Source organism: Mesoplodon bidens, assembly GCF_964165515.1.
Source record: "Mesoplodon bidens genome assembly, chromosome: 11".
In the NCBI taxonomy this organism is placed as follows: Eukaryota; Metazoa; Chordata; class Mammalia; order Artiodactyla; family Ziphiidae; genus Mesoplodon; species Mesoplodon bidens.
Window position 1 is genome coordinate 6,148,143 of NC_138167.1, and position 23,688 is coordinate 6,171,830.

General features: G+C 47.0%; 1 protein-coding gene across 6 annotated transcripts; it reads left to right on the forward strand.

Annotated features, from left to right (window-relative positions):
- The first annotated feature begins 304 nt into the window (after window positions 1-304).
- On the forward strand, window positions 305-17,727 carry PEX5 (peroxisomal biogenesis factor 5). Of its 6 annotated transcripts, none has more exons than XM_081249635.1 (16): window positions 305-443; window positions 1,059-1,221; window positions 1,538-1,573; window positions 1,843-1,975; window positions 2,196-2,327; window positions 8,041-8,146; window positions 8,666-8,756; window positions 9,162-9,272; window positions 9,535-9,627; window positions 9,994-10,113; window positions 14,148-14,291; window positions 14,496-14,566; window positions 14,964-15,176; window positions 15,421-15,586; window positions 15,927-16,084; window positions 16,281-17,727. In XM_081249635.1, the coding sequence occupies exons 2-16, from the start codon at window positions 1,075-1,077 to the stop codon at window positions 16,480-16,482; spliced, it is 1,923 nt and encodes a 640-aa protein (XP_081105761.1). In that variant the 5' UTR covers window positions 305-443; window positions 1,059-1,074; the 3' UTR covers window positions 16,483-17,727. The 6 variants fall into 6 exon arrangements, with proteins under 6 accessions (XP_081105761.1, XP_081105766.1, XP_081105764.1 ...); XM_081249640.1 differs by lacking the exon at window positions 305-443 and adding an exon at window positions 609-783; XM_081249636.1 differs by lacking the exon at window positions 305-443 and adding an exon at window positions 790-923.
- The last annotated feature ends 5,961 nt before the right edge of the window (window positions 17,728-23,688 follow it).

Consider the following 23,688-nt stretch of genomic DNA (forward strand, 5'->3'; position numbering starts at 1 on the left):
CATTAGGGCCTTTCTCTAAAACCGAGGCCCAGAAAGGGAGGGAATCCCCTTGGGTCACAATACGCCCCCGGGAAGAGGCAGAATGATCTGAGCCCAGGATCTGCGTGCTCGGCTTTCCCCCAAAGGCCAGGAAGCCCCTCCTAGCTCCATTCTTCTTTGAGCTTTCCATCAAACAAGTCCTAGCGTCCGTGATCCTTTCGAGTGCTCGCAGAGTCGAGGCTCCAAGACTTCTCCTTTAAGACCCACGGCTCCTCCCGCCACGCTGCGTCGCAGACTTAAGGCCCCGCCCCCCCCAAACAGCTTCCGCAGGGCCGCGACTGTCGCGCGGCGGTCACGGCCCCTTTAAGCCCGAGCCCCGCCCCTGGCTCCCCAACCCCTTTTCTCCCCTCCCGCTCCAGCCCGCACCAGGTACCCCCGCGGGTCGTGTGGCTTCGCGCGCGGTGGTGAGTGCCGGGCCCCGAGGGGGCGCGAGGACACCTTCCTGGTCTTTCAGCAGCCCTTGCGGTGTCCTCGCGGGTCGCGGCGGGCGGAGCTTGAGCAGCGACCCGGGTCGGGGAGACTGGGTGCTCTGAGCGCCGGATGGGTGGGCCGGGACCGGCCGAGCAGGGGGAGGGGCTTAGGTGACTTACGGAGAGGGAATGGCCCCCACCAGTGCTCGCCCGGTGACTGCGGGTGTAGGGGACTGGGCTTAACGGTCCCGCGGCGTGTCCGCTCTCCCTTGCCCGGCCAATGCTCCCGTACAGCTCAGTTGCGGAATTGTCCTCCCGCTCCTCTGGGGTTCAGGTCCGTTTGTGGGGGGCGGCTGCCGCCTGTCCCGCCGCCTGAGACCGCCGTCGTGGAGGCCGCTGGAGAGGCCCAGGCGGAGAGCGGTGGCCTTTGAGGGGGGCGGCAGGAGGGCAGCGGCCCTCCGACTCCTGGCAGAGGTGGGGGCCGCAGCAGAAGGCGCAGGGGTGGAGAGTGGCCAGCGGCCCAAAACCGCCTCTCCCAGGTCCAGGCTGAGTTGTGGGTTGGGGAAGGGTTTGGCTCCGGGACCTCAGTTCCAAACCTCTGCCCATCAGAGAGCCGGCGGTCACCATGGCGATGCGGGAGCTGGTGGAGGCGGAATGCGGGGGTGCCAACCCGCTCATGAAGCTGGCCGGGCACTTCACCCAGGACAAGGCCTTTCGTCAGGAGGGGTTGAGGCCTGGCCCCTGGCCCCCAGCAGCCCCAGCCTCGGAGGCGGTGAGTGTTCTTCAGGCGGAAAGCCCGAGCTGTGAGCTGGGATGGAGGGTCCAGATGCACACTTTGGGATACCTGCTGTCTCTGTTGTGTTGGAAATGATAACAGTTGCCACGCAATGGGTGTTTACTATATTAAACATTGAATGTCTTTATAGAGACGAAGGCAACCATTTTATAGATGAGGAAACTGAGGCTTTGAGAAGTTTTGTGACTTGCCTTTTGAATAGAAGAGCTGGAATTTTAACCCAGGGTTAACTGAGTTTTGTGGCTGTGGTCTTCACCACTGTACCATATTGTCTCCCTTTCTTTTGTCTTAGGTCTCTAAGCCTTTGGGGGTAGCCTCTGAAGATGAGGTAAATATGCCAGTCTTTTCTGTTGCATTTTTCGTTCGCCCATTGTATTTTTACTTTAAACTTGGCTCATCCATACTTCAGTCTGTGGACTTCCCTGATCAAATGAGATTTGCCTCAGCTCTCCTGCTTGTGTTTGATTTAAGTATTCTTCGAGTGTTTCCAAATCTATAGTTTCTGTGTTTCCCTTTCCTTGTGTTTGAGGTTAGTATCCCTCATCCATTGGGCCCCTGTCTCTTGCTGGGTTCATTTCACCATCTCTCTTCCGACAGTTGGTGGCCGAATTCCTCCAGGACCAGAATGCACCACTTGTATCCCGTGCCCCTCAGACCTTCAAGATGGATGACCTCCTGGCAGAGATGCAGGAGATTGAACAGTCAAACTTCCGCCAGGCACCCCAGAGAGGTGGGTCCAGAGTCTGGTTCTGGGTGGGGGGGGGCGGGGGTCACCATTTTCTGTGCAGGTAGGGACAAGGGGATTCCGTATTTAGATACTGCTGGTATTGAGGAACTGAGATGCAGAAGGAGACAAAAGGAACAGAGTGTTTTCATGTGCACTCAGGGTTCCTTAGGCATGATAGAATGATAGGTATTTTCCTTAGTTCTCTCTCTGTCTCTCTCTTAAGCCCCTGGTGTGGCAGACTTGGCCTTGTCGGAGAACTGGGCCCAGGAGTTCCTTGCAGCTGGAGATGCTGTGGATGTAACTCAGGATTACAATGAGACTGACTGGTCCCAAGAGTTCATCTCTGAAGTTACAGGTGAGGAGGCTTCTTATGGGAAGATCTACAGTGGTGCCTGTGATGCAAAGTTCTACACTGTGACCCTCATTCATTTTAGGATATAGAGTGATTTCAGCTGCTTATGACATTTCTGGACTCTTGACTCTTTCCTATAGGGCACTGAACCTGATTTCTCTTAGGTGGTAACAGGGAATTGAAACTTATATTAAACAGAGGCGTGAGTTTGAACTGGATAAGAGATTTTGAGGAGAGAGAGAACACGAGGAGTTAGGTTTTCTTCTTTGTTATCTGGAACTTTAGCACTGTAGTTTGGTGGAGAGGATCCGCAGATTGGATGGATGGCAGTGTTGCCCCAGGAAGAGAGAAATGTTTAACACATCCCTTGGGATTCTGGCATTAAGTCATCTTGAACAGGGTTAGAGCCTTGGAAAGTGGAATTGTGGAGTTCAAAGGCCTGAAGTGTATGGTCTTGATGATAATAATAAAAATTAATAACAAGAGCTAATGTTTACTTAACCATGTTCTAGGCTTTGTTTTAGTGCTTTAAATGCATTGTCCGTTTAATCCCCCCGAGAACCCTTGAGGTAGTTATTATTCCTAGTATATAGATAAGAAAACTGAGGCTGAGAGGTTAAATAATTTGCCCAAGGAGTCACTGCTTTGTAAGTGGTGGAGATGGGATTTGACTCTGCGTTTGAATGATTCCAGAGTCTGGGCTTACCCATTATGCATACTGCTAGGCCTGCAACTTAAGCTCTTCAGGGTCCCAGCCTAATTTTCCCTCTTTGAGTTGTCTGTGCTCACTGCATCCTGGGGGACTGATTCTTCTCCCCCAAGCCTTTCTGATTATGGGCCTGGGCAAGGGCATTCTCTTCCTCTTTGCTCTTCCTGATTGCCCTCAAAGAGAGCACTGTTAGCCTGTTTCCAGTGTAAGAAATCAAGAATCACAAAAGAGATAAAGGGAGAAAGTTGCAAAGATTCTTTCCTCACAGGGTGCTCACATCATCACAGTTTCTGAATTTTCATGACATGATTGATGGGACCTAATTGGTACCCCCTGCCCCCAATCATTTTTATTCTCCTAAAGACAGGGCTTCCTCCACACACAAGAGAAAACCCCCCAAATCTTAACAACTAAAACTCACCTTTAATAAAAACTGTTGGTCTCTTTTATCATGACTCCCTTTCCCTCCTTTAAGTTGGAGTTTAAGGAAGAACAATGGGTGTTCTTGGTTTCTATGCACTTTATATTCTCAGAGCCAGTTGAGCTTCACAGAAATACAAGGTAGGTATTCCTCCCCCATTTTATAGACAAGGAAACTGAGATTTGGAAGGGTTAATACTTTGTCTGAAATCATTCAGTAACAGAGATTATATGCAAACTCATGTCTGTCTGACTCCAGGCTCCATACTTCGAATCATTACACTATCATTGAGAATCTTCTGTGTGGAATTGCCCCAACTGGAAAATCTGAGCTGTAATAAAGACCCGCCACCAGACTGAAAGTCAGCTTTTTGTACAAACCTTAGATTTAAGTGCCGTTTCTTATTGCAGAGAGACTTCTGTTATAATGTATGGGCATCAGTCATTTTTGATAATTCAGGAAAAACTCATCACTACTATAAGCATTGAGATTGATGAGATTTTTGTTAAAATTAGTTGAATACTTGGAGCCATTGAAATCTTCCTTAACCTGTAAATGAAAAACTACTTTAGAAAAACATGTTGGACCTGTCTTACCTGTTAAATTGTCTTTGGGGGATCTCTCTCTTCCTCTGTTTTGTACATATTTTTGGAACTGTGCCTGCTTCACAGAGGCAGGGATATGGAAAGCTGGAAAGGGATATTGAGCTATGTGGGATCTGCCTTCATATAAATGTCCTATTGCAGTAGTATATTGCTTTGTATGTAGTGGCCCTTCAGAATTTATTGAATGAGAGAATTGAGATCTGGGAGAAAGAGCTAACGGGGATTGATTTTCTAGTACAGTTATCCCTTGGTATCTGCAGAGGATTGGTTCCAGGACCCCTGTGGTTACCAAAATCCTGGATGCTCAAGTCCTTTATATAAAATTGCAATTTTATATATAAAATTGCAATTTTATATATAAAATTGCTCAAGTCCTTTATATAAAATTTATATAAAATAATATAAAATTGCATAGTATTTGCATATAACCTACCCTCCCGTATGCTTTAAATCTCTAGATTATTATAATATCTAATACAATGTAAATGCTTTGTAAATAGTCGCCAGCATGGGACAAATACAAAGTTTTGCTTTTTGGAACTTTCTGGAATTCCCCTGCCCCTCTCCCTCTGAATATTTTCCATCCACAGTTGGTTGAATCTGTGGATGTGGAACCCATGGATACTAGCCTCATAACATTTATGGCTGATATTATTACAGTAGTGGTACAGGTTACCTATTTCTTTGTGGATAAGTAGACTGCAAGTTGAGAGAAGGTTATATTCTTTAAATCTTTATTATTTTTAACTCCCCATTGTTAGGATTCCAGAATCTAGTTTAAAAGGAACCTTGAAGCTTAGTTTTTTCCTTGTTAGAATGTTGTATTTGGAAATATAGTTTCACTGGAAGTCGCAAAAAAATGTACAGAGAGGTTCTGTGTGTCTTTCCCTCTGTTTTCGCCGGTGGTGACATTTTGCATTTGTTAGTTACGTACAATATCAACAGAAAATTGCCACTGGTACAATCCACAGATCTTATTAGATTTCACCAGTTTTACATGCCTATATTTGTATGTTTATAGTTTTATCACATATATAAATTTGCATAACCATTACTGCAATCAAGATATAAAATTATTCCATTACCACATAAAGCTCATTTTTTTAGTCTGAAATATTTCTTGATGGAATTCCACTCCTCCCTCTCACCCCAATCTTCTGCGCCAAATAATTGTCCATCTTGTGATTGCTCAGCTCTAGAGAAGAAACGCATCTTTAAGGGGTTTTGAGTTTAGACAGCCTCAGCTAAAATGGTGTGTGAGGTTCATATGACAACTATGAGAGATAAACCTGTACTTGCATAGGAAGAGGACTGGCCAGCAGTAGCAGATGATGATTGGCAGTAGCTCTCCCCTGGATGGCAGAGGAAGAGGCTATGGAATACAAGGACTAATAATCTCATTGTGATGTTTTCCACTTTTGTATGGATTTGCCTTGAGCAGACAGTAATGATAACAATAGCTAATATTTGCTACGCTGTGCTTTGCATAGGCATTATCTCATCTGGTCTTCACAAGGATCCCTGTGAGGTAGCTATTATTATATCTACTTCATAGATAAGGAATTGGAAACTTAGAGGGTTGATAACTTGTCTGGAGACTCACAGTGAATAAGTGGTGGAGTTGGGATGTGAGTGCAGGTAGCCTGACCCTAGAACCTGCATTCTTGATCACTATGTTACTTAGTGGATGTGGAAACTTCCATGGGTGAAGGTGGGAAGTTCTGAGTTTTTGCCTGTTGAGCTTGGGGTAGATGTGCCTAGATGAAATGAACACACAGTGAGAACCTAGGCCAGGTGAACACTCTGAATCAGAGGTTTGGTATCTAGGCTGTTGGTTGTCACTCTGTGATCTCTGTGACTTAGGATAGTCCCTCCCACTCAGCAGGACTTAGTTGCTTCCATCTCACAGGTATCCTGATGAATCTGATTTTCTGTAAGAATTTCTCAAAAAATATTTTGAAGGCCAGGTAGTATTCTTTTGGTTATTTTATTTTGACTTCTTTGTTGGAGCAGGTTCCCAATGCCAGAAAATCCTGAGTCTTGTGGCCAATATGGCTAAATACCAAATTACAGCTATTTGAGGATGACTTATCTCTGGGATTCTTTTTTCTAAACTACCTCTCGTCTGTTTTAAAGTCCAGGTGCTTTGTACTTTTTCTGTTGCTGCTTGTCCTTTAGAGGAGCATTTCACAGAAATGGTGTTCTCTGCAATTTGTGGAGTACTTTTGGCCAGAATATGCTTTTGTGAAACACTCTAGTTGAGAGGGAGTGACCGGAGAGTGAGGAGGGGGGACTGGGTGTTTTTCAGCAGAACGGGACGGAGTATTAAGCATTTCCTTATTAGGTCTCCAGACTTGAGCTAACAGTCTAGCTGGGGCAAAGGAAAGACAAATGTTGCTTGTAAAAGCTAGTGAGGGAAATCTTGATATAAATGTTAGGAGTTCTCGAAATTAAGAGACCAAGTCTGTGATCAAAAAAATTGTCAACGTATCTTTTATTTTATTAGTAATAAATCACTTATTATTTATGCTTAGGTGAAACCTGTGAGTCTTGATCTTTTTTTTTCTTTCTTTTTCAGATTTTGACATTATTTTCTCAGATGTTGAGATTAGTTTGTTGAAATTATTCAGGCAGGGTCTCAGTTAAATGGAATAGAAAGTTCTGTTGCATATGAATCCCGAGGCGGTAAACCTGCCTTCTTGGTGTTAAAAGCAGTAGCAGATCTTCAAATTAGGGACAGAGACAGGATGACCATTTGTAAGGATATGGGTGCAGAGTAGAAGGAAGGAACACGCCGGCCCACCCTTCTCTCCGGGCACTCACTCTTCAGGGCCCCTTTAAATCCTTTAACTAATCTGTGTCGTTACTTTTTTGTTTTCCTGGCCCCAGAATAGTAAAGAGCGAAGTCCTGGAGGTTGCGGAAAGTTCAGCACCCTCATTTGATATGTTTATTCTGATGTTGCAGCAGTGCCCTTTTTCATGAGAGTTGCTAAGATGATTTCTGGAATTAGACTTAAAAACATAGCTCTCAAAAGCAGGCAGAAGTGACAGAATTCAGAATAATGTTTATCCCGGGGGGTGCGGGCCTGCGGGAGCCTGTGAGGGAACTGTAGACGGTCCATGTCGTGATCCGGGTGGTGGTGGCTTGAGTGTGTTCACGGGTAGAAATTAATGAAGCAGCACACCTAAGTTTGGTACACTTTACGTACCTTCATGTTTGTATGTTACATCTCAAAAAATGAAAAAAAACCCAGTGGGAAGAGCGGACCCATGTATCTTTAGTTCTAGCCCAGCATTCTGCTTCTCAGATTCTCTTGGTAGGTATATTAGGATGAACTATGAGGTTCCTTTTTTTTTTTTTTTTTTTTAATTTTTATTGGAGTCGAGTTGCTTTACAATGTTGTGTTAGTTTCTACTGTACAGCAAAGTGAATCAGCAGTACATATACGTATACCCCCTCTTTTTTGGATTTCCTTCCCATTTAGGTCACCACAGAGCACTGAGTAGAGTTCCCTGTGCAGTACAGTAGGTTCTCATTAGTTATCTATTTTACACATAGTATCAATAGTGTGTATATGTGGATCCCAGTCTCCCAATTATGAGGCTCCTTTTGTTGGGAGGGTGTGAACTCTGTAGATGGAGGACAGACCAAGGTTTGGTTGAAGAATGGGAGCTCCTGTGTTCTCCCCTGGTTCCCTGCCGGGTCCCTGCAGTACCTGTGAGGAAGGCGGAGGCCCAGTGCCCGCTATTTCTTAGTGAGGGCTCTTGCACTTCAAACAAAAGGGTTTGGTCCCTACTTCTCTCCTGAGCCTCCTTATTTGGTCTCCTGTCCCCAGTTCAGTAAACTCCTGCCCTAGGCCCCTTGGGAGCAGGTTGGATGTTGAAAATTTAGTAGTATTTTCTTTTGACCGGTGGTCTCTGAGTTAATATTCTCCCTTTCCTGATCCCTCGCTGATTTCCCCACCTCTCTGCTCCTTGCAGACCCTTTGTCTGTGTCCCCGGTCCGCTGGGCTGAGGAATATCTGGAGCAGTCAGAGGAGAAGCTGTGGCTGGGAGAACCCGAGGAGACAGCTGCCACTGCTCGCTGGTGAGTCCAGCCACTTCTCTCTGGGTGGCCCCCTGTGAAAGGAGCGCTGGACAGGTTTCCTGCTCCCCTCCACCAAGCTGCTCTATCCACATTCTTAAACCCAGTTGCAGTCCCTTCATTTTCTGCTCTAAGGTTTCCGCTTGTATTATTACCCCGATTCATTTATGTCTCAAACATCATCGAGTCGAGAATCCTAAGTGTCCTACCAAAAGTGTGTAACTTGATCTTATGCACCCTGTGTCCCTTTTAATTTGGAGCCTGCAACTGTCTATTCCTTCTCTCTGGAAAGCCGCGTTTGGGACAGAGAGAGGTAAAAGCACGTAGCTAGTGCTTTGCCACTCCGGCCCAAATGTCCTTCTTTAATGTAAATTGAAATTAGTAGGTCCTCAACCAGAGAGAGCAGGAGTGTCACCCTCTCTGTTCCCCGATGAGAAGTGTAGTTGCCATGGGCTGGGAGTGGGGAAGGATGTGGCAGACTAAAAAATGTGTGTAAAATGAGCGAGTCCTCACCTGTCCCAGGTATGATGAGTACCAGCCTGAGGAGGACCTGCAGCACGCGGCCAGCGACTTTGTGGCCAAGGTGGATGACCCAAAGTTGGCTAACTCTGAGGTGAGCCACGTCCCGCTGCTGCTTTGCCCAGCAGAGCTGGTCTGAGAAGTCAGGAGTCCTGCTTCTCTTACCCCAGTTTAGTTTAAGGCGAAAGAGATGAGCTCCGAGGTCCACTCCTTCCTGTCTGGACAGAGAGCAGAGACTTCCAACCCTGCCTCCTCTTCCAGTATCCTTGCCCTCCTTTCCTTGCCTACTGACCCTTTGTCTCTTCTGTGCCTTCTCAGATCTCTCGAGCCAGAAATCCCTTTCTTTTTGCTCTCTGCTTTTTCCAGGGTCTTTAGCCTATCTTGTCTGTAGCTAGAGATGGTCAGGGGGAGGGGTAAGCGCAGGCTTCTCTGGGCGTGGTTGAGAGGGCACACCCGGAAGTCCTCTCCCAAGTGGCCTGTGTGTGTCTCTGTGCCCCAGTTCCTGAAATTCGTGCGGCAGATTGGCGAGGGGCAGGTGTCCCTGGAGTCCGGCGCAGGGTCGGGCCGAGCTCAGGCAGAGCAGTGGGCAGCAGAGTTTATTCAGCAGCAGGTAGGACACTGTGACCTCCCAGTCCTACCTCAGAGCCGGCTGGTGCCCCCGGCCGTGGGTTCAGTGTTCAGTGGTCCCAGATGGGGAAGGGATCTTATTGCCAGCTTGTTTGGTAGCATCCAGGTCCTGAGTGGGTGGGAAAGAGATTCTGAGAATGTTCTTCTCAGAAGTGCCCAGGCTGGTGGTGTCTAATGGGTATTTAGTTGATATTTAGTGGGTAGAAAGTTGGTGGTGGTGGTATGACCGTCCTTCTTTGTCACAGGGTACCTCAGAGGCCTGGGTTGACCAGTTCACAAGGCCGGTAAACACATCTGCCTTTGATATGGAGTTTGAACGAGCCAAGTCAGCTATAGAGGTGAGAGAGCAGCTAGTACAGGTGCAACCAGTCAAGAGAAAACACTTCTTTGGAGAGAGTGGGTGTCTTAACATCAGAGATGGGTGAACATTGTACTTCATAGTGTTCTTGGATGCTCTTTGTCAGGAGTGCTTGGGACGGGGTGGTTGCCCATCAGAAGTGCAAATTCCTGGGCATCACAGACTACTGAGTCAGAATCTGGGGGTAGGATGTAGGAACCTGCATGAAGAAGAACTCTTCAGGTGATCTGAAACACATGGAAATTAAACAACTGCTGCCATAGGGACTCCATCTTAGTGGAACTAAGGGTGGGGCGGGGTGCTCATGATGAATCTTCTGTTTCTATCTGCCTTGCCTTCCTTACAGTCTGAGGTCGATTTCTGGGACAAGTTGCAGGCGGAGTTGGAGGAGATGGCCAAACGGGATGCCGAGGCCCACCCCTGGCTTTCTGACTATGACGACCTCACGTCTGCTTCCTACGATAAGGTAAGAACTAGTTTTTCAGACTGCCGGATTTCCTTGTTTTATTGTCTCTCCTTTAATCCTGCATCTGAAGGGTACCCACTTTTAAGTAATTATTTTCTTGAGCCCCTTTCCGTGAAAGGCAGCCTGAATTATTCCCTTGCCCCTGCTCTCCTCCAGTTATTGAGAGTACGCTTTATTCTTGGGACGTAAAAGTTAGTGATAATAGACCACCCTTGTCAAATAACAACAATAAGCGACAGAATACCTAGAGTAGAGGTTTGCACACGATGCAATAGGAGCGCAGAGGAAGGAGCCCTGCTTTGGAGGTTGGTTGAAAACATTTTAAGAAGATTGACAGCTCCTTTGGTAGAGAGTGGTGGGTGGTAGGCTATCTCTCTGCCCTCCACCTTAGTATCTATTTACTCTTTTAACTCACAAGTTTATTTTAAATTCTGATCTCTTCCTGTAGGTACTAACCACTTGCCCCCAGTTTAGGGTATTTTCAAAGAATTATATTAAATAATTCAAATGCTAGGAAGATTTCCCAGAAGTTGGTGGTGAAGAATGATTGAATTTTGCATGTAGTATATACTGTTGCCTTAGAAGCATATGTTACATCGGGGCATCACTGTGAAAAAAATCTGCTTGTGGGTTGTGGGGCATTCGGACATGTGGGTGATAATTGAGCTGTGAGTTGAAGCGCGATTGGGGAGGGAGAGAATTGCTTGGTTTTGAAAAAGGCAAAACAGGAACTGGGGAGGTGATCAGTGGTGTCTTTTTCTCAGCTCAGACCTGGCTGGGGCTAGAACTAGAGGGCCAGGATTCTGGAGGTAGATCTTGCGAAGACAGAGAAGAACAGAGTTCAAGGTAACTTAGAAAAGGCTAGTATTTAAAAGCCAATGAAAATCTTAGTACTAGGAAAAAGATGATTTTGTTTATTATCCCAGCCTGACTTTCTGAGAGTTGTTCTGTGATATAATAGAAAAGGGAGCTTACCTTTTGGGACGCCGTCCTCCGGGTTTTCCATAGTAAGAGTTTCTTCTGTAGACTTGTGATGAGGAAGAACTGAAGGAAATACCTGGAGATAATACTTTTATTAACTTGTAATAGACACTTGATAAGTTGCACAGGCCCTGTCGACTTATAAATGGCAAGGTATAAAGTTTAGACAGAAATTTCCTGGGACTTCCCTGGTGGCACAGTGGTTAAGACTGTGCCTGCCAATGCAGGGGACACGGGTTCGATCCCTGGTCCGGGAAGACCCCACGTGCCACGGAGCAGCTATGCCCGTGCACCACAACTACTGAGCCTGCACTCTAGAGCCTGTGAGCCATAACTACTGACCTGTGTGCCACAACTACTGAAGCCTGCATGCTCTAGGGCCCACGTGCCACAACTACTGAAGCCCATGCACCTGGAGCCCGTGCTCCGCGAAAAGAGAAGCCACCGCAATGAGAAGCCCGTGCACTGCAATGAAGAGTAGCCCCGCTCACTACAAATAGAGAAAGCCCGTGCACAGCAATGAAGATGCAACACAGCCAAAAAAAAAATTCCCTGGTTTTGATATAGACATAGCTCTAATATCATATGAGCAGCACCTCCTCTTAGCATTTTTTACTTCTGTATTTATGACATGATAGTTGGAATAAATTCTTTAATTCAAAACTTAAAAACATAATTATGTTTTTAGATCTTTGAACCCTATTTTGATATCATTGATACCTTGGGATATTGCAAAATTAGGATTAGAAACATTTGCATTAATGTTCCAGATTTTGTCTGCCTTTTGTTAAACTGTTAATAAATTATATGTCAGTAGTACTTGTTTTTTTTTTTTTTTTCAAATGTTGATCTGACTCTATCAGGTAAATTCATGGGTATTTTTTATTCATGATCCTTAAATTTTCAAGGCTACACCTACAGCTGGAGCAGATATGATACTGTATACTGTTAGCGTGAAGGAGAAATTTCTGTGATGGGACACACTCTACTTAGTAGTGATCCTATTTTTGCAGTTTGATCCTATGAAATTTTGAGCAGACCAGACGATGGATCAGACCTAATGAATGGCTTGGATTAGACTTTTTAAGATGCAACAGTGATCCCAAGCTTATCCTGCATCCTGTGGGTTGTTAAAGGTTCCTCCAGAGGACTCTGTTTTTTTCTTTTTTTTTCCCATCTATACAACAAATATTCTACTTTTGAAAAATTCCTCTCTGATCAGCAATTGATAAAATCTCAAGGAGGATAGATAACACAGACAAGAGCATACTTAGAGAACCCTGCGGTTGCAGCATGATGGAACTGATTTGTTGCGTTGTCTCCTGAGGATAATACCTATTCACGCACAGTATTTTAAGCTTTTCGGTAAGGCTGTGGCAGATATTCTCATTTGATGCTCTCAGTAGCTCTGAGAGGCAGGAATTACTTTCATTAGGAAATTGTGTTATAGGTGACAATGATCTGTTTCCTACGGGGTGGCTTAAAACATGGATTGAGGATGGGCAGTAGTCGAGGGTGAATGCAGAAGGCTTCATCTTGTGGAACTCTAATAGTCTAGGTGGGGCTGGCAAACTGTGGCCCATGGGAAATCTACCCTTCCACCTTTTTTTTTTTTTAATGGCCTGTGAGCTGAGAATGGTTTTAACATTTTTAAATGGTTTAAAAAAAATGAAAAGTAACAATTTGTGAAATGTGAAAATTATATATTGATAAAACTCAAACTTCAGTGTCCATAAATAGAGTTTTATTGGAACACAGCCGTGCTTGTTTACATATCATCTGTGGCTCCTTTCTCACTGCTCTGGTGGAGATGAGTAGTTGTGACAAAATATTTATCCTCTGCCCCTTGCTGATCCTTGTTCTAGGGTCCTTTTCTGTCTTCTGAGTTTTCCTGTTGCACGGAGGTGCCCCAGGAACATTACCTATTCTCAACGTGAATATACTTTTTATACATGTATCCCAAATCCATCTCCTGTATGTCTCGCTTCTTAAGTCTCCATTGTAGTTATTTAATTTTTATTTGTTACAAATAATTTGCAGATTACTTATAATGGTTTAGAACTTTGCTGCCAAGATTTAAGCGTTTCTGGTCCTTGAGCAGTTTCACAATGATAGTGGAGAAGGGCCTCACTCATGTCTTTATTTCGTACAGTTTCATTCTGATTTGTCCTTAACTACATTTAGAAAGGGCCCTGCCCTGTATTTAGCATCTTGTTTTCATTCTGGGGTATTGTTTTGTGATGGTAACCACTACTCTCCAAAAAGGAGCATTTTATTCCCTTGTCCCAAGTCACACGCTTACTAGGGACCCCTTTTATCTTAACACCTCTCTGCCTACGTGGAAGACCTGGGGGCAGAACTCTGCACAGAGCATCGTAACTTCCCTCAAACGAGAAAGCCTCAGCTAGAAGAGGACCGGTCTTTCTGAAGCGTTTTCTGCCCTCAGGATTTTGGAATCTAGCTTTCATTTACTATCAGATACAGATTAATATTAATAACTTGTAAGAATGAAATTGGGGAATAAATTAAAATTTTCAAAGTGCTTGAACACGTGCTGTCCAGTGAGTGCGCACAGGACTCTGTGAGCTGGGTAAGAGTTGCATTTGAATAGCAGGGCCTCTGACTCCAAATTGCGTCTCCTTTATAGATTATCACACTATTGCAGGATAACAAGAAATGCTCCTTGAATAGCTAAAGAGAACTTATCTCATTACTGTAAGCAAATCCTGTTAAGAAATGTGCTCTGTCCAGTAATGAGAGATCAAGGATGTGGAAACACCAGCTGGTAAAAACTTCCTAAAATGAGCTTAATCCCAGCGTGGAGCAGAATTTGCCTGGCTTTCCAGCTGCTGTGGGCATGACATGGAACTTCTTTGCTGTGGTCGTAGGTGATCTCCTTTATGCCACGGAGAATTTGCCAGCATTTATCCGGATACCTTTCTGGAGGCCTTCAGCTTCTTTTCCACCTCAGTCTTGGTTGTCAGCTCCCATTCCTGCCGCTCTGTGATAGCTCCCTCCGAGACGGGGTCTCACTTGGCTTCCCTTCCTTGTAGGGGTACCACTTTGAGGAGGAGAACCCCCTGCGTGACCACCCCCAGCCTTTTGAGGAAGGGCTGCGGCGACTCGAGGAGGGGGACCTGCCGAACGCCGTCCTGCTCTTCGAGGCGGCTGTGCAGCAAGACCCCAAGCACATGGAAGTGAGCAGCTTGTTCTTCTGACTTCAGATGAGAGACGCTCTCTCCAGTTTTGACGGAGGGCCCTAAGGGTTGTGCCGATGGATTAGGGCCTGGGCGACAGCCTGGGGTCGGGTTCTGAGAGTGAGATGGCGGGTGGCGCGAGCAGACGAAGCACTGGTGGGAAGGTGGATACCGGGGTGATGAAATCTGGCAACTTCTCTCTAGGCTTGGCAGTACCTGGGGACCACCCAGGCAGAGAATGAGCAAGAACTCTCAGCCATCAGCGCGCTGCGGAAGTGAGTACACTGAAAGGGTAGGGGGGGCAAGGTGGTCCCAGGGCTCTACAAATAACCTTCAGAATGACAGATCCTACTCTTCTTTCTGGCTACTAACACGAGTGTTTTCTCACGATGAAACTCTAAGCTTTGGGGTGAGTCTGCAGATAACTGGCTCCATTCATTCCTCAGCTTTTGGTTTTATTTGTGGGACCCTGGCTGGTTCCTTGGCTGCTGAAATGTTCCCTTTCTCAGGAATGTAACTTTATTAATAACCCACCCGTAGAGGATTCCTCTACACCTCAACTGAGGGCGTTGGCAGGTAACTCTGCGTTCTGAAGCTTGGCTCGGCTCCCAGGCTGCTGATAGGTGCAGTGTCAGCTGCAGAGACCAGCTCTGTCCGCCTCTGTCCAAACAGGTGCCTAGAGCTAAAGCCAGACAACCGGACGGCACTGATGGCGCTGGCTGTAAGCTTCACCAACGAGTCCCTGCAGCGGCAGGCCTGTGAGACCCTGCGAGACTGGCTGCGCTACACACCGGCCTATGCCCACCTGGTGGCAGCCGGGGAAGAAGGGGCCAGCAGGGCGGGCCTGGGCCCCAGCAAGCGCATCCTGGGCTCCCTGTTGTCCGAGTGAGTGTGGGGACCTCCTGGGATGACGAGTGGCAGCCCGAGTAGAAGGAGGACCTGGCTTGTGGAATTTTGGATAGATGGAGGCTCAGGGTCTGAGAGTGGGATGGAAGACTCAGGATTGGAAGGATAGATGGGTGCATCTCGGGGGTATGATGGGTTAGTGAGAGGGTTATTTGGGGGGGGGTAGGAATATAGACGTATCCACCCACCTGCTTTTCCGCATTTTGTTTTCTTCCTTGTCCAGCTCCCTGTTTCTCGAAGTGAAAGAGCTCTTCCTGGCAGCTGTGCGCCTGGACCCTACATCCATTGACCCTGATGTGCAGTGTGGCTTGGGAGTCCTCTTCAACCTGAGTGGGGAGTATGACAAGGCAGTGGACTGTTTCACAGCCGCCCTCAGCGTTCGTCCCAATGTGAGCCTCAGGGGAGGAAGGGAGATAGGACAGGACTCTGTACCTTATGGAGGAATCGTTTGTTGGGACCTTTGGAGTCATGGGATATTTCATTCCATTGTTCCATGTACTGGGTGCCTTGGGAGAATTGGGAAAGGAAGAGCGGGAGTCTAGGGTCATCTGGACTTAGGGGAGTCTGCGGGGGGTGAGTGGTTACGTCGTGGCCACACAGTGACCTGTGGAGACAGGAATGGAACCGTAACATACATGAGAGAAACAGAGTGGGGAGCCAGGGGGAGATCGGGCAGAGTTTGATCTGAGCCTGGCTCATGTTTCTAACCCTTGTCCATCCCTATCCTAGGACTATTTGCTGTGGAATAAGCTAGGGGCCACCCTGGCCAATGGAAACCAGAGTGAAGAAGCAGTAGCTGCATACCGTCGGGCCCTCGAGCTCCAGCCTGGCTATATACGGTCCCGCTACAACCTGGGCATCAGTTGCATCAACCTTGGGGCCCACCGGTGAGAGTACCTACTGAGGAATGAGTGAATGAATGAATGAATGAATGAACTCCTTCTCCCTGCCTTTGGCCCTGGCTCCTCATTCTCTGATCCTCTTATTTGACTACGAGCTCCAGCTTGCTTTCTCCGCATGCCAGCTGACCTACCTCCTTCCACTGGCGTTCTGCTCACCAGCTCTCATTCTTCTCCCTTGCAGTGAGGCTGTGGAACACTTTTTGGAGGCCCTGAACATGCAGAGGAAAAGCCGGGGCCCTCGGGGCGAAGGGGGTGCCATGTCGGAGAACATCTGGAGCACCCTGCGCTTAGCCTTGTCCATGTTAGGCCAGAGCAACGCCTACGGGGCGGCTGACGCCCGGGATCTGTCCACCCTCCTAGCGATGTTCGGCCTGCCCCAGTGACAGTGGAATGGGCTGCCCTGCGAGTGTTTGCCCGGAGCAGTGCCTGCTCTGGATGTGATCCCCTCTCCCCAAATGGGCCTACCAAGGGGGTGGGCTGATGGCCACAAGCAGTACTGCCTCTCAGGAGCTGCCTCGGTGTAGGGGTGGGTAGTCTGGGTTCTAGTTCCTGCATAATTGTAGGAAAATGAGCTGTGTTGTCGGAGTCCCTTGATAATTCAAGGGCGGTCCGTGCAGCTCCAGATCTCTCTGCTCATCACGCCCTTTCTTGGTGCTGCTTTTTGGGAAGGACCCAAAGATACAGGTTGTCATCTGCGGCCATTTCTGATTGGGTCTACCACATCTGTAGCGTCTGTCCTACCCCCCACCTTTCTCCTTTTACCGGGACTTGATAATAGTACAGCCTCCTCGCGCAGTGGTGTGTGGCAGGTTCTATCAAGCACCTCTGATGACTGTGTCTAGGGTGGGACGTGTCAGGGGTTGGCCTGTGTGATTTAAATGTTGGTTTGGCTCCGCAGAGCTGGGTTGTTGGGGTGCTCGTAGTTCTGTCGTTCTTGGACCTCCCCTGGCTGTAGCTCAGAGTCCCTGGATAACGCTGCACGCAGTCAAGGGCATCATTACCGTAGGGGTCCTCAGGGGCTGCCAGGGTTACGTTGCTACAGAGTGTTTGGGTGTGGGGAGAGGAAGCCTCATTGTGGAATGAGCCTCGAAGGGACCACATGGGCTCAGGTCAGGGGCTCTGGCCTGGGGGCCTGTGGAGGGAGGACAGCAGGTGGGACGAGGAATGTCCTGAGTGCAGCCATCCCCCTCCTCTTAGAAAGACCTGCGAGTAGGCATTGAGCTAGCTCTTCTGGAAAGTTGGTTCAGAAATTGCAGTGTTGCCAAGTTCCTGACAAAGAGAGGGCTCAGTGTTACCTTGAGCCTTTGCTGTCCTTGAAATGTTTGTAGGGGGGAGGGTCGAAAAACCCCCTTCCCCCATATCACCTCCACAAGGTGAAGGCTGAGGGAAAGTGAGTGAGCAGCTTGGATTCTGCTGGGGAGATGCACCAAGCCCAGAAATGACTGAAGTGGCCGTGAAGCCTCTTGCCTTGTCTTCAGTAGTTAATGGTCAGAGATATTTTTTTTTAAGACTGCCGTGGCCCCAAGGTTCCATCCTAAAGTTTATTTTTCTTTGTATGAATATGTGTAAATGATTTAAAAAATAAAACTGTAAAATATTTGTATGAGGAATAAATGGAACAGACATGGCTTTGAGTCCTGCTGCTGGATGTGCAGTTGGGATGGTGGGAGGGGAGTTGCTGTTTGGAGGTTGGTGTTCAACAGTTTTTCTCGATTTATCTTTCAAATTCTCATTGGTACATCGATTACCCATCTGTCTACCAAGTAATTACTCAGCGCCTACTGTATGCGAGGCACATGAATAAGGTGGTCAAGGTCCCTGTGTTCGTGGGACTGATGGTGTAGCAGGAGACGGATGTTGGACAATCATGCAGTTTTTACATCTGTGTTACTTCTATACAGGAAGATATGGGGTGTGATGTGACTGTTTGCTATTTTTTATTACGAATTATTACACGGGAGGACTTTTGTAGTTTCTTCAGTGCTTAGGGCGTTGAGATGCCAGCCTTTCAGTGCTGGCTCCGCCTGGTTTTATCAGGAGCTCTCGAGACACATCAAGATGGGTCTCTGCCCTGGGGAAAATTTTAAAAGTAGGAATATTTACAGGGGCTTCCCTGGTGGCGCAGTGGTTGGGAGTCCGCCTGCCGATGCAGGGGACACGGGTTCGTGCCCCGGTCCGGGAGGATCCCGCATGCCGCGGAGCGGCTGGGCCCGTGAGCCATGGCCGCTGAGCCTGCGCGTCCGGAGCCTGTGCTCCGCAACGGGAGAGGCCACGACAGTGAGAGGCCCGCGTACCGCAAAAAAAAAAAAAAAAAAAAGAATATTTATGTTTGGAGATAAATGTCCATATCCAAGTTAGAATTTAAAATGTCTAAAGGAGAACTGGTTCAGTAATTATCCAGACAGTGAAATATTATTAAGCTATTTAATTATGTTTATGGAACAATTTCCAATGACAATAAATGCTAACAATATAATGAGAAGGAAAGTTTAGCAAACTTTTTACAGTTTTTATCTCAAGAAGAAAGTGCCTTGAAAAGAGAAGAAGGAAATTCCCAGTATGTTAAATGTATCAGGATTATGAGCGATTTTCCCTCTTCTTTGTCATACTTCTCTGTAATTTACAAATTTTCTCTGTGTGTAATACTTGCATAGAAAAGAAAAGAAAAAAGAAAACATCACGGGGAGGAGGGCATCTGTTGCCACCACCTGGGGCTCTGAAGGCCAGTGGTGCAGGGCCCACGGGCCTGGGAGTGGGCTGGGCAGGCTGATGCAGCAGTTTCTGGAGTGGAGATAAAAGAAGGAAAAAAGTCTGGCTGGGTAAATGGCTTAGGAGTTGAGCTAACCTCTGGTTTAAGCAAAATCTCCAGGTTGATCTGCTTTGTCTGTGTTTGGTGGCGTGAAGGTGTCCAAGAGGATGCTTTCCTTGCATGGTCAGGTCCAAGCGCCTCTTGAATCCACATCAAATTCAGCCAGTATTTACTGAGCCCCTATCACGTGCCAGGTGCTGTCCAGTACCAGGGATGCAGTTCACAAGGCAGACGAGGTCCCTGCTCTCACGGCTGATGTACTAGTTGAAGGAGCAACGGAACAAATAAGTAAATAAGCACCTTCAGTTAGTGTGGTCAGGAAAGGCCTTTGTCGTGAGCTGGTCTGAGTGGGAGGGGCCAGCGGGGCATGGGGCTGGGCTGTTGTGGTGGGAGCCTGGTCCGGGTCCCAGGGGGGAAAGCAAACGCTCTGATCCAAGCTTAGAAGAGCCCTGTGCAGTCCACCGGGACGGGGGCCGGAGCGTAGGGAGAGAAGGAACAGCAGGAGACAGGGTGGAGGCGGTCAGGAGCACGGCAGCCTGGCAGCTGGGCTCTGTTCTTTTTAAATTTTCTTTATTTTTTTGGCCACGTTGGGTCTTAGTTGCAGCACGTGGAGTCTTCGTTGAGGCATGTGGGATCTTTCGTTGTGGCGTGCAGGCTTCTCTCTAGTTGTGGCGTGCGGGTTTTCTCTCTCTAGTTGTGGCACGTGGGCTCCGGAACGCATGGGCTCTGTAGTTTGCCGCATGCGGGCTCTCTCGGTAGTTGTGGCACGCGGGCTTAGTTGCCCGGCGACATGTGGGATCTTAGTTCCCCAACCAGGGATCGAACCTGCATCCACTGCATTGGAAGGCGGATTCTTTACCACTGGACTCGTTCTGATTATGGTGGAGAGTTTCAATTTTATTCTAAGTTCCACAGGAAATCACTAGAGAGTTGTAAGTAGAAAAGTGACATGGTGTGATTTAGTTTTCAAAGATCACTCTGGCTGCAGTGTAAAGAATGGGTCCTGCGAGTGTGGGGACTGGAGTGATTGGAGCTGTAGTGGGCGGACCAGTTAGGAAGATCCTGCAGTAAGCAAGCCAGGAGAGAGACGGTAGTGCTTGGTCGAAGTTGGAGATGGAGTGAGGACAGGGATGGTAGCACAGAGGTGGAGGAAGCCGGACAGATTTTGTAGGTACAACTGTTAGAACTTGCTGCCGGATTGGATGTAGAGGGTGAGGGAAGGAAATGAAGGCTGACTTCTAGGCTTTTGGCCTGAACAACTGCAAGAATGGTGTTGCCCTCAACCGAGAAAGGGGAAACTGGACGGAGCAGGTTTGGGAAGGAAAATACAGAGTTCTATACCGGACACATTAGATCAGACGTAGAGATCTCTGTAAGTATAGATATCAAGTAGATGAATTGGATACATAAATCTCAGGGGAGAAGTCAGGGCTTGGTATATAAACTTGAGAGTCTTGTTTATATAGATGGAGTTTAAAGCCACGAGACTGGATATGTTTGCCTAAAGAGAGAATGGAAATGAAGAGCGTGTAAGGCTGTAAAATACACTGATTACCAGGCGTACAGGATCTATTGAGGCAGTTGTTTGTTCCTGAAAGGTATGAATCTATAAAGAATGACTTTTTTTTTTTTTTCTGAGTTGTAGGTCTTCTGACAAAAAAGCAACAAGCAACTTTTTTTTTTTTTCGGTACGCGGGCCTCTCTCACTGTTGTGGCCTCTCCCATTGCGGAGCACAGGCTCCGGACGCGCAGGCTCAGCAGCCATGGCTCACAGGCCCAGCTGCTCCGTGGCATGTGGGATCCTCCCGGACCAGGGCATGAACCCGTGTCCTCTGCATCGGCAGGCGGACTCTCAACCACTGCGCCACCAGGGAAGCCCGAAACAAGCAACTTTTAATTCAGGTTTTTCTGTTTATAGGAAGAAATGTAACTGGCAGATGGTCTGAGTGCTTACTTGAGTATGGCCAGAGCATTCTCCCTCTCTAGGTAAACTGATAGGAGGTGAAATAATTAAAAGGCTGCTTTGTGAATGAGGGCAATTAGTTGGATAAGGACATCCTAGTGCCCCCAAACTCTGGTTGCTGATGGACCATCTCCATGATACCGTCAAGCCAACCAGCACGTAAGCATCCCGGGGCATCATCTTCTCCAAGAAGTGCTTCATGGGCATTGTCTCCTTGAGGCTCCTCTATACTTATTTTCTTTTTTAAAAAAATATTTAAAAAATGATTATTTAAAAAAATTTAAATTGAAAAGATTTTAGAGCAGTTTTAGGTTTGCAACAAAATTGGGAGGGAAGTACAGAGATTGCCTGTATATTTACCTTCTGCCTCCAGACATGCGTGGCCTCCCCCATTATCAACATCACTAACCAAAGTGGTACATCGTTTGCCAAGGATGAACCTACATTGACACATGAGAGTCTCCCGAAGTCCGTACTTTACATTAGGGTTCACATTTGGCGTTACACATTCTATGGGTTTGTATAAATGTATAATGATATGTATCCATTATTATAATATATTTTAATTGCTTTAAAAATCCTCTGCTTTGTCTATTCCCTCTTCCCTGAACCAATCAGTGATCTTTTTACTCTCTCCATAGTTTTGCCTTTTGCAGAACGTCATATAGTTGGAATCATACAGTGTGTAGCCTTTTCAGATTACCTGTTTCACTTAGTAATGTGCATTTAAGGTTTCTCCATGTCTTTTCATGGCTTGATAGCTCATTTCTTTATTTTTCTTTATTATTATTATTTTTTAAGAAGATGTTGGGGATAGGAGTTTATTAATTAATTCATTTATTTTGGCTGTGTTGGGTCTTCGTTTCTGTGCGAGGGCTTTCTCTAGTTGTGGCAAGCGGGGGCCACTCTTCATCGCGGTGTGCGGGCCTCTCACTATCGCGGCCTCTCTTGTTGTGGAGCACAGGCTCCAGACGCGCAGGCTCAGCAGTTGTGGCTCACGGGCCTAGTTGCTCCGCGGCATGTGGGATCCTCCCAGACCAGGGCTCGAACCCGTGTCGCCTGCATTAGCAGGCAGATTCTCAACCACTGCGCCACCAGGGAAGTCCCCCACTCTCTCCTCTAAATCCTCTCCCCTGCTTCTGTGATTTTTTTCTCTCCTAAGCTGCTGCTTCTCAGTCTCCTTTAAGCATCTCTTTGTCTACCTGCTCCTGAAGTGCTGATGTTCCTCAGGGCTCTGTTCTTGGCCTTTCCTTGCTTTGCAGGTTCTTTGACGACCTGATCCACACCTGTGGCTGTAACTACCATTTAAATGGTGATAACAGACCAGCCTAGATCTCTGCCCCAGCTTTGGATACATTGCACACTTATCTTCTTTCTCCTCTGCTTGGATGTTTCCCTGCTACCCTAAATTCAACAAATTCAAAACAGGAATTTCATCCCCAACGTGGCTCCTCATTTTGTACACTCCTGGAGACTTATTAGGAGAAAACTGTGAGTGGATCTGGATTCCTCCTCCTTATTTTCCTGTAACTCTCCTTAGTCACCCAGTTCTTCAGGGTCTACCCCCTCAATAAAGCCCACAAGTGTCTTCTGTTTTTTGTACTTTTGCTATTACTTCTGTTTAGGGGCTCATCCTCTCGTGAATTACTGTGATAACTTCTTGGTTTTTTCTCATTTCATTTACCCCCAACTCCTCATGATGAAACTGATATACTTCCTTAGACATGACACGCTGTCTCTTCCCTCTGACTTCTCACAGTTTGCACAACAGATGAAAGTTCAATCAATGCCTGTTGAATGAACCAAATACTGTAAGTCCCCTACATATGAACGAGTTCCATTCTGAGAGCATGTTCGTAAGTCCAATTTGTTCGTTAAATCCAACAAAGTTAGCCTAGGTACCCAGCTAACACAGTCGGCTCTATAGTACTGTACTGTAATAGGTTTTAATAGTTTTCACACAAACAATACATAAAAAACACAAAAAATAAACATTTTTAATCTTACGGTACAGTACCTTGAAAAGTACAGTAGTACAGCACAACAGCTGGCATACAGGGGCTGGCATCGAGTGAACAGGCAAGAAGAGTTACTGACTGGAGGAGGGAGAGGAGGTGGGAGATGGTAGAGTTGAAGGATCGTCAGCAACAGGAGACGGAGGGCAAGCTGCAATTTCACTCACGCCTGACGTTGATGGCACAGGTTCTCGTTCCTTCCTGGATTCAATTCTAGCTAACCTCTTGCTTCTGGACATCCTGGGCTTGAAATAAAGATACTGTACTACTATATACAGTACTGTACGGTAAAGTACACAAAAGCACAACCACTTGTGGAGGATGCACACACGTGACAATGTACACCAGACACGTGAACTAACTTACGTGATTGGACATGTGAACGCAGTTCGCATCTTTGAAAGTTTGCACCTTGAAAGTTCATATGTAGGGGACTTACTGTATATACTAGAAATGTGGGCAGAGAATCCAGAAATGCCCAAAGAGCTGATTCGCATGTGGAAATAATGTTTTGCTTCTTCCCTATTTGCAGAAGATGGACTGAAATCCTTTGTCACCGTGCCTTCCTCCTCCAAAAGAAAGTGCCCTGAGACAAAACTATAGGACGGGTACTTTTCTGGAGGGCTCTGCTAAAGGACAGACACACAGGGTACACCCTTCTTCAGAACAAAGCCATGGGACGAGCCAAAGACCTTCTTTAACTACTTTTGGTACCACGGAAGGGAGAACACAGCTCCTGGAGAGGGAGATCTGCGGGGGTGGGGCAGCCGTCCTGCACAGAGGCTCCTCGGGGCCCAGGGCT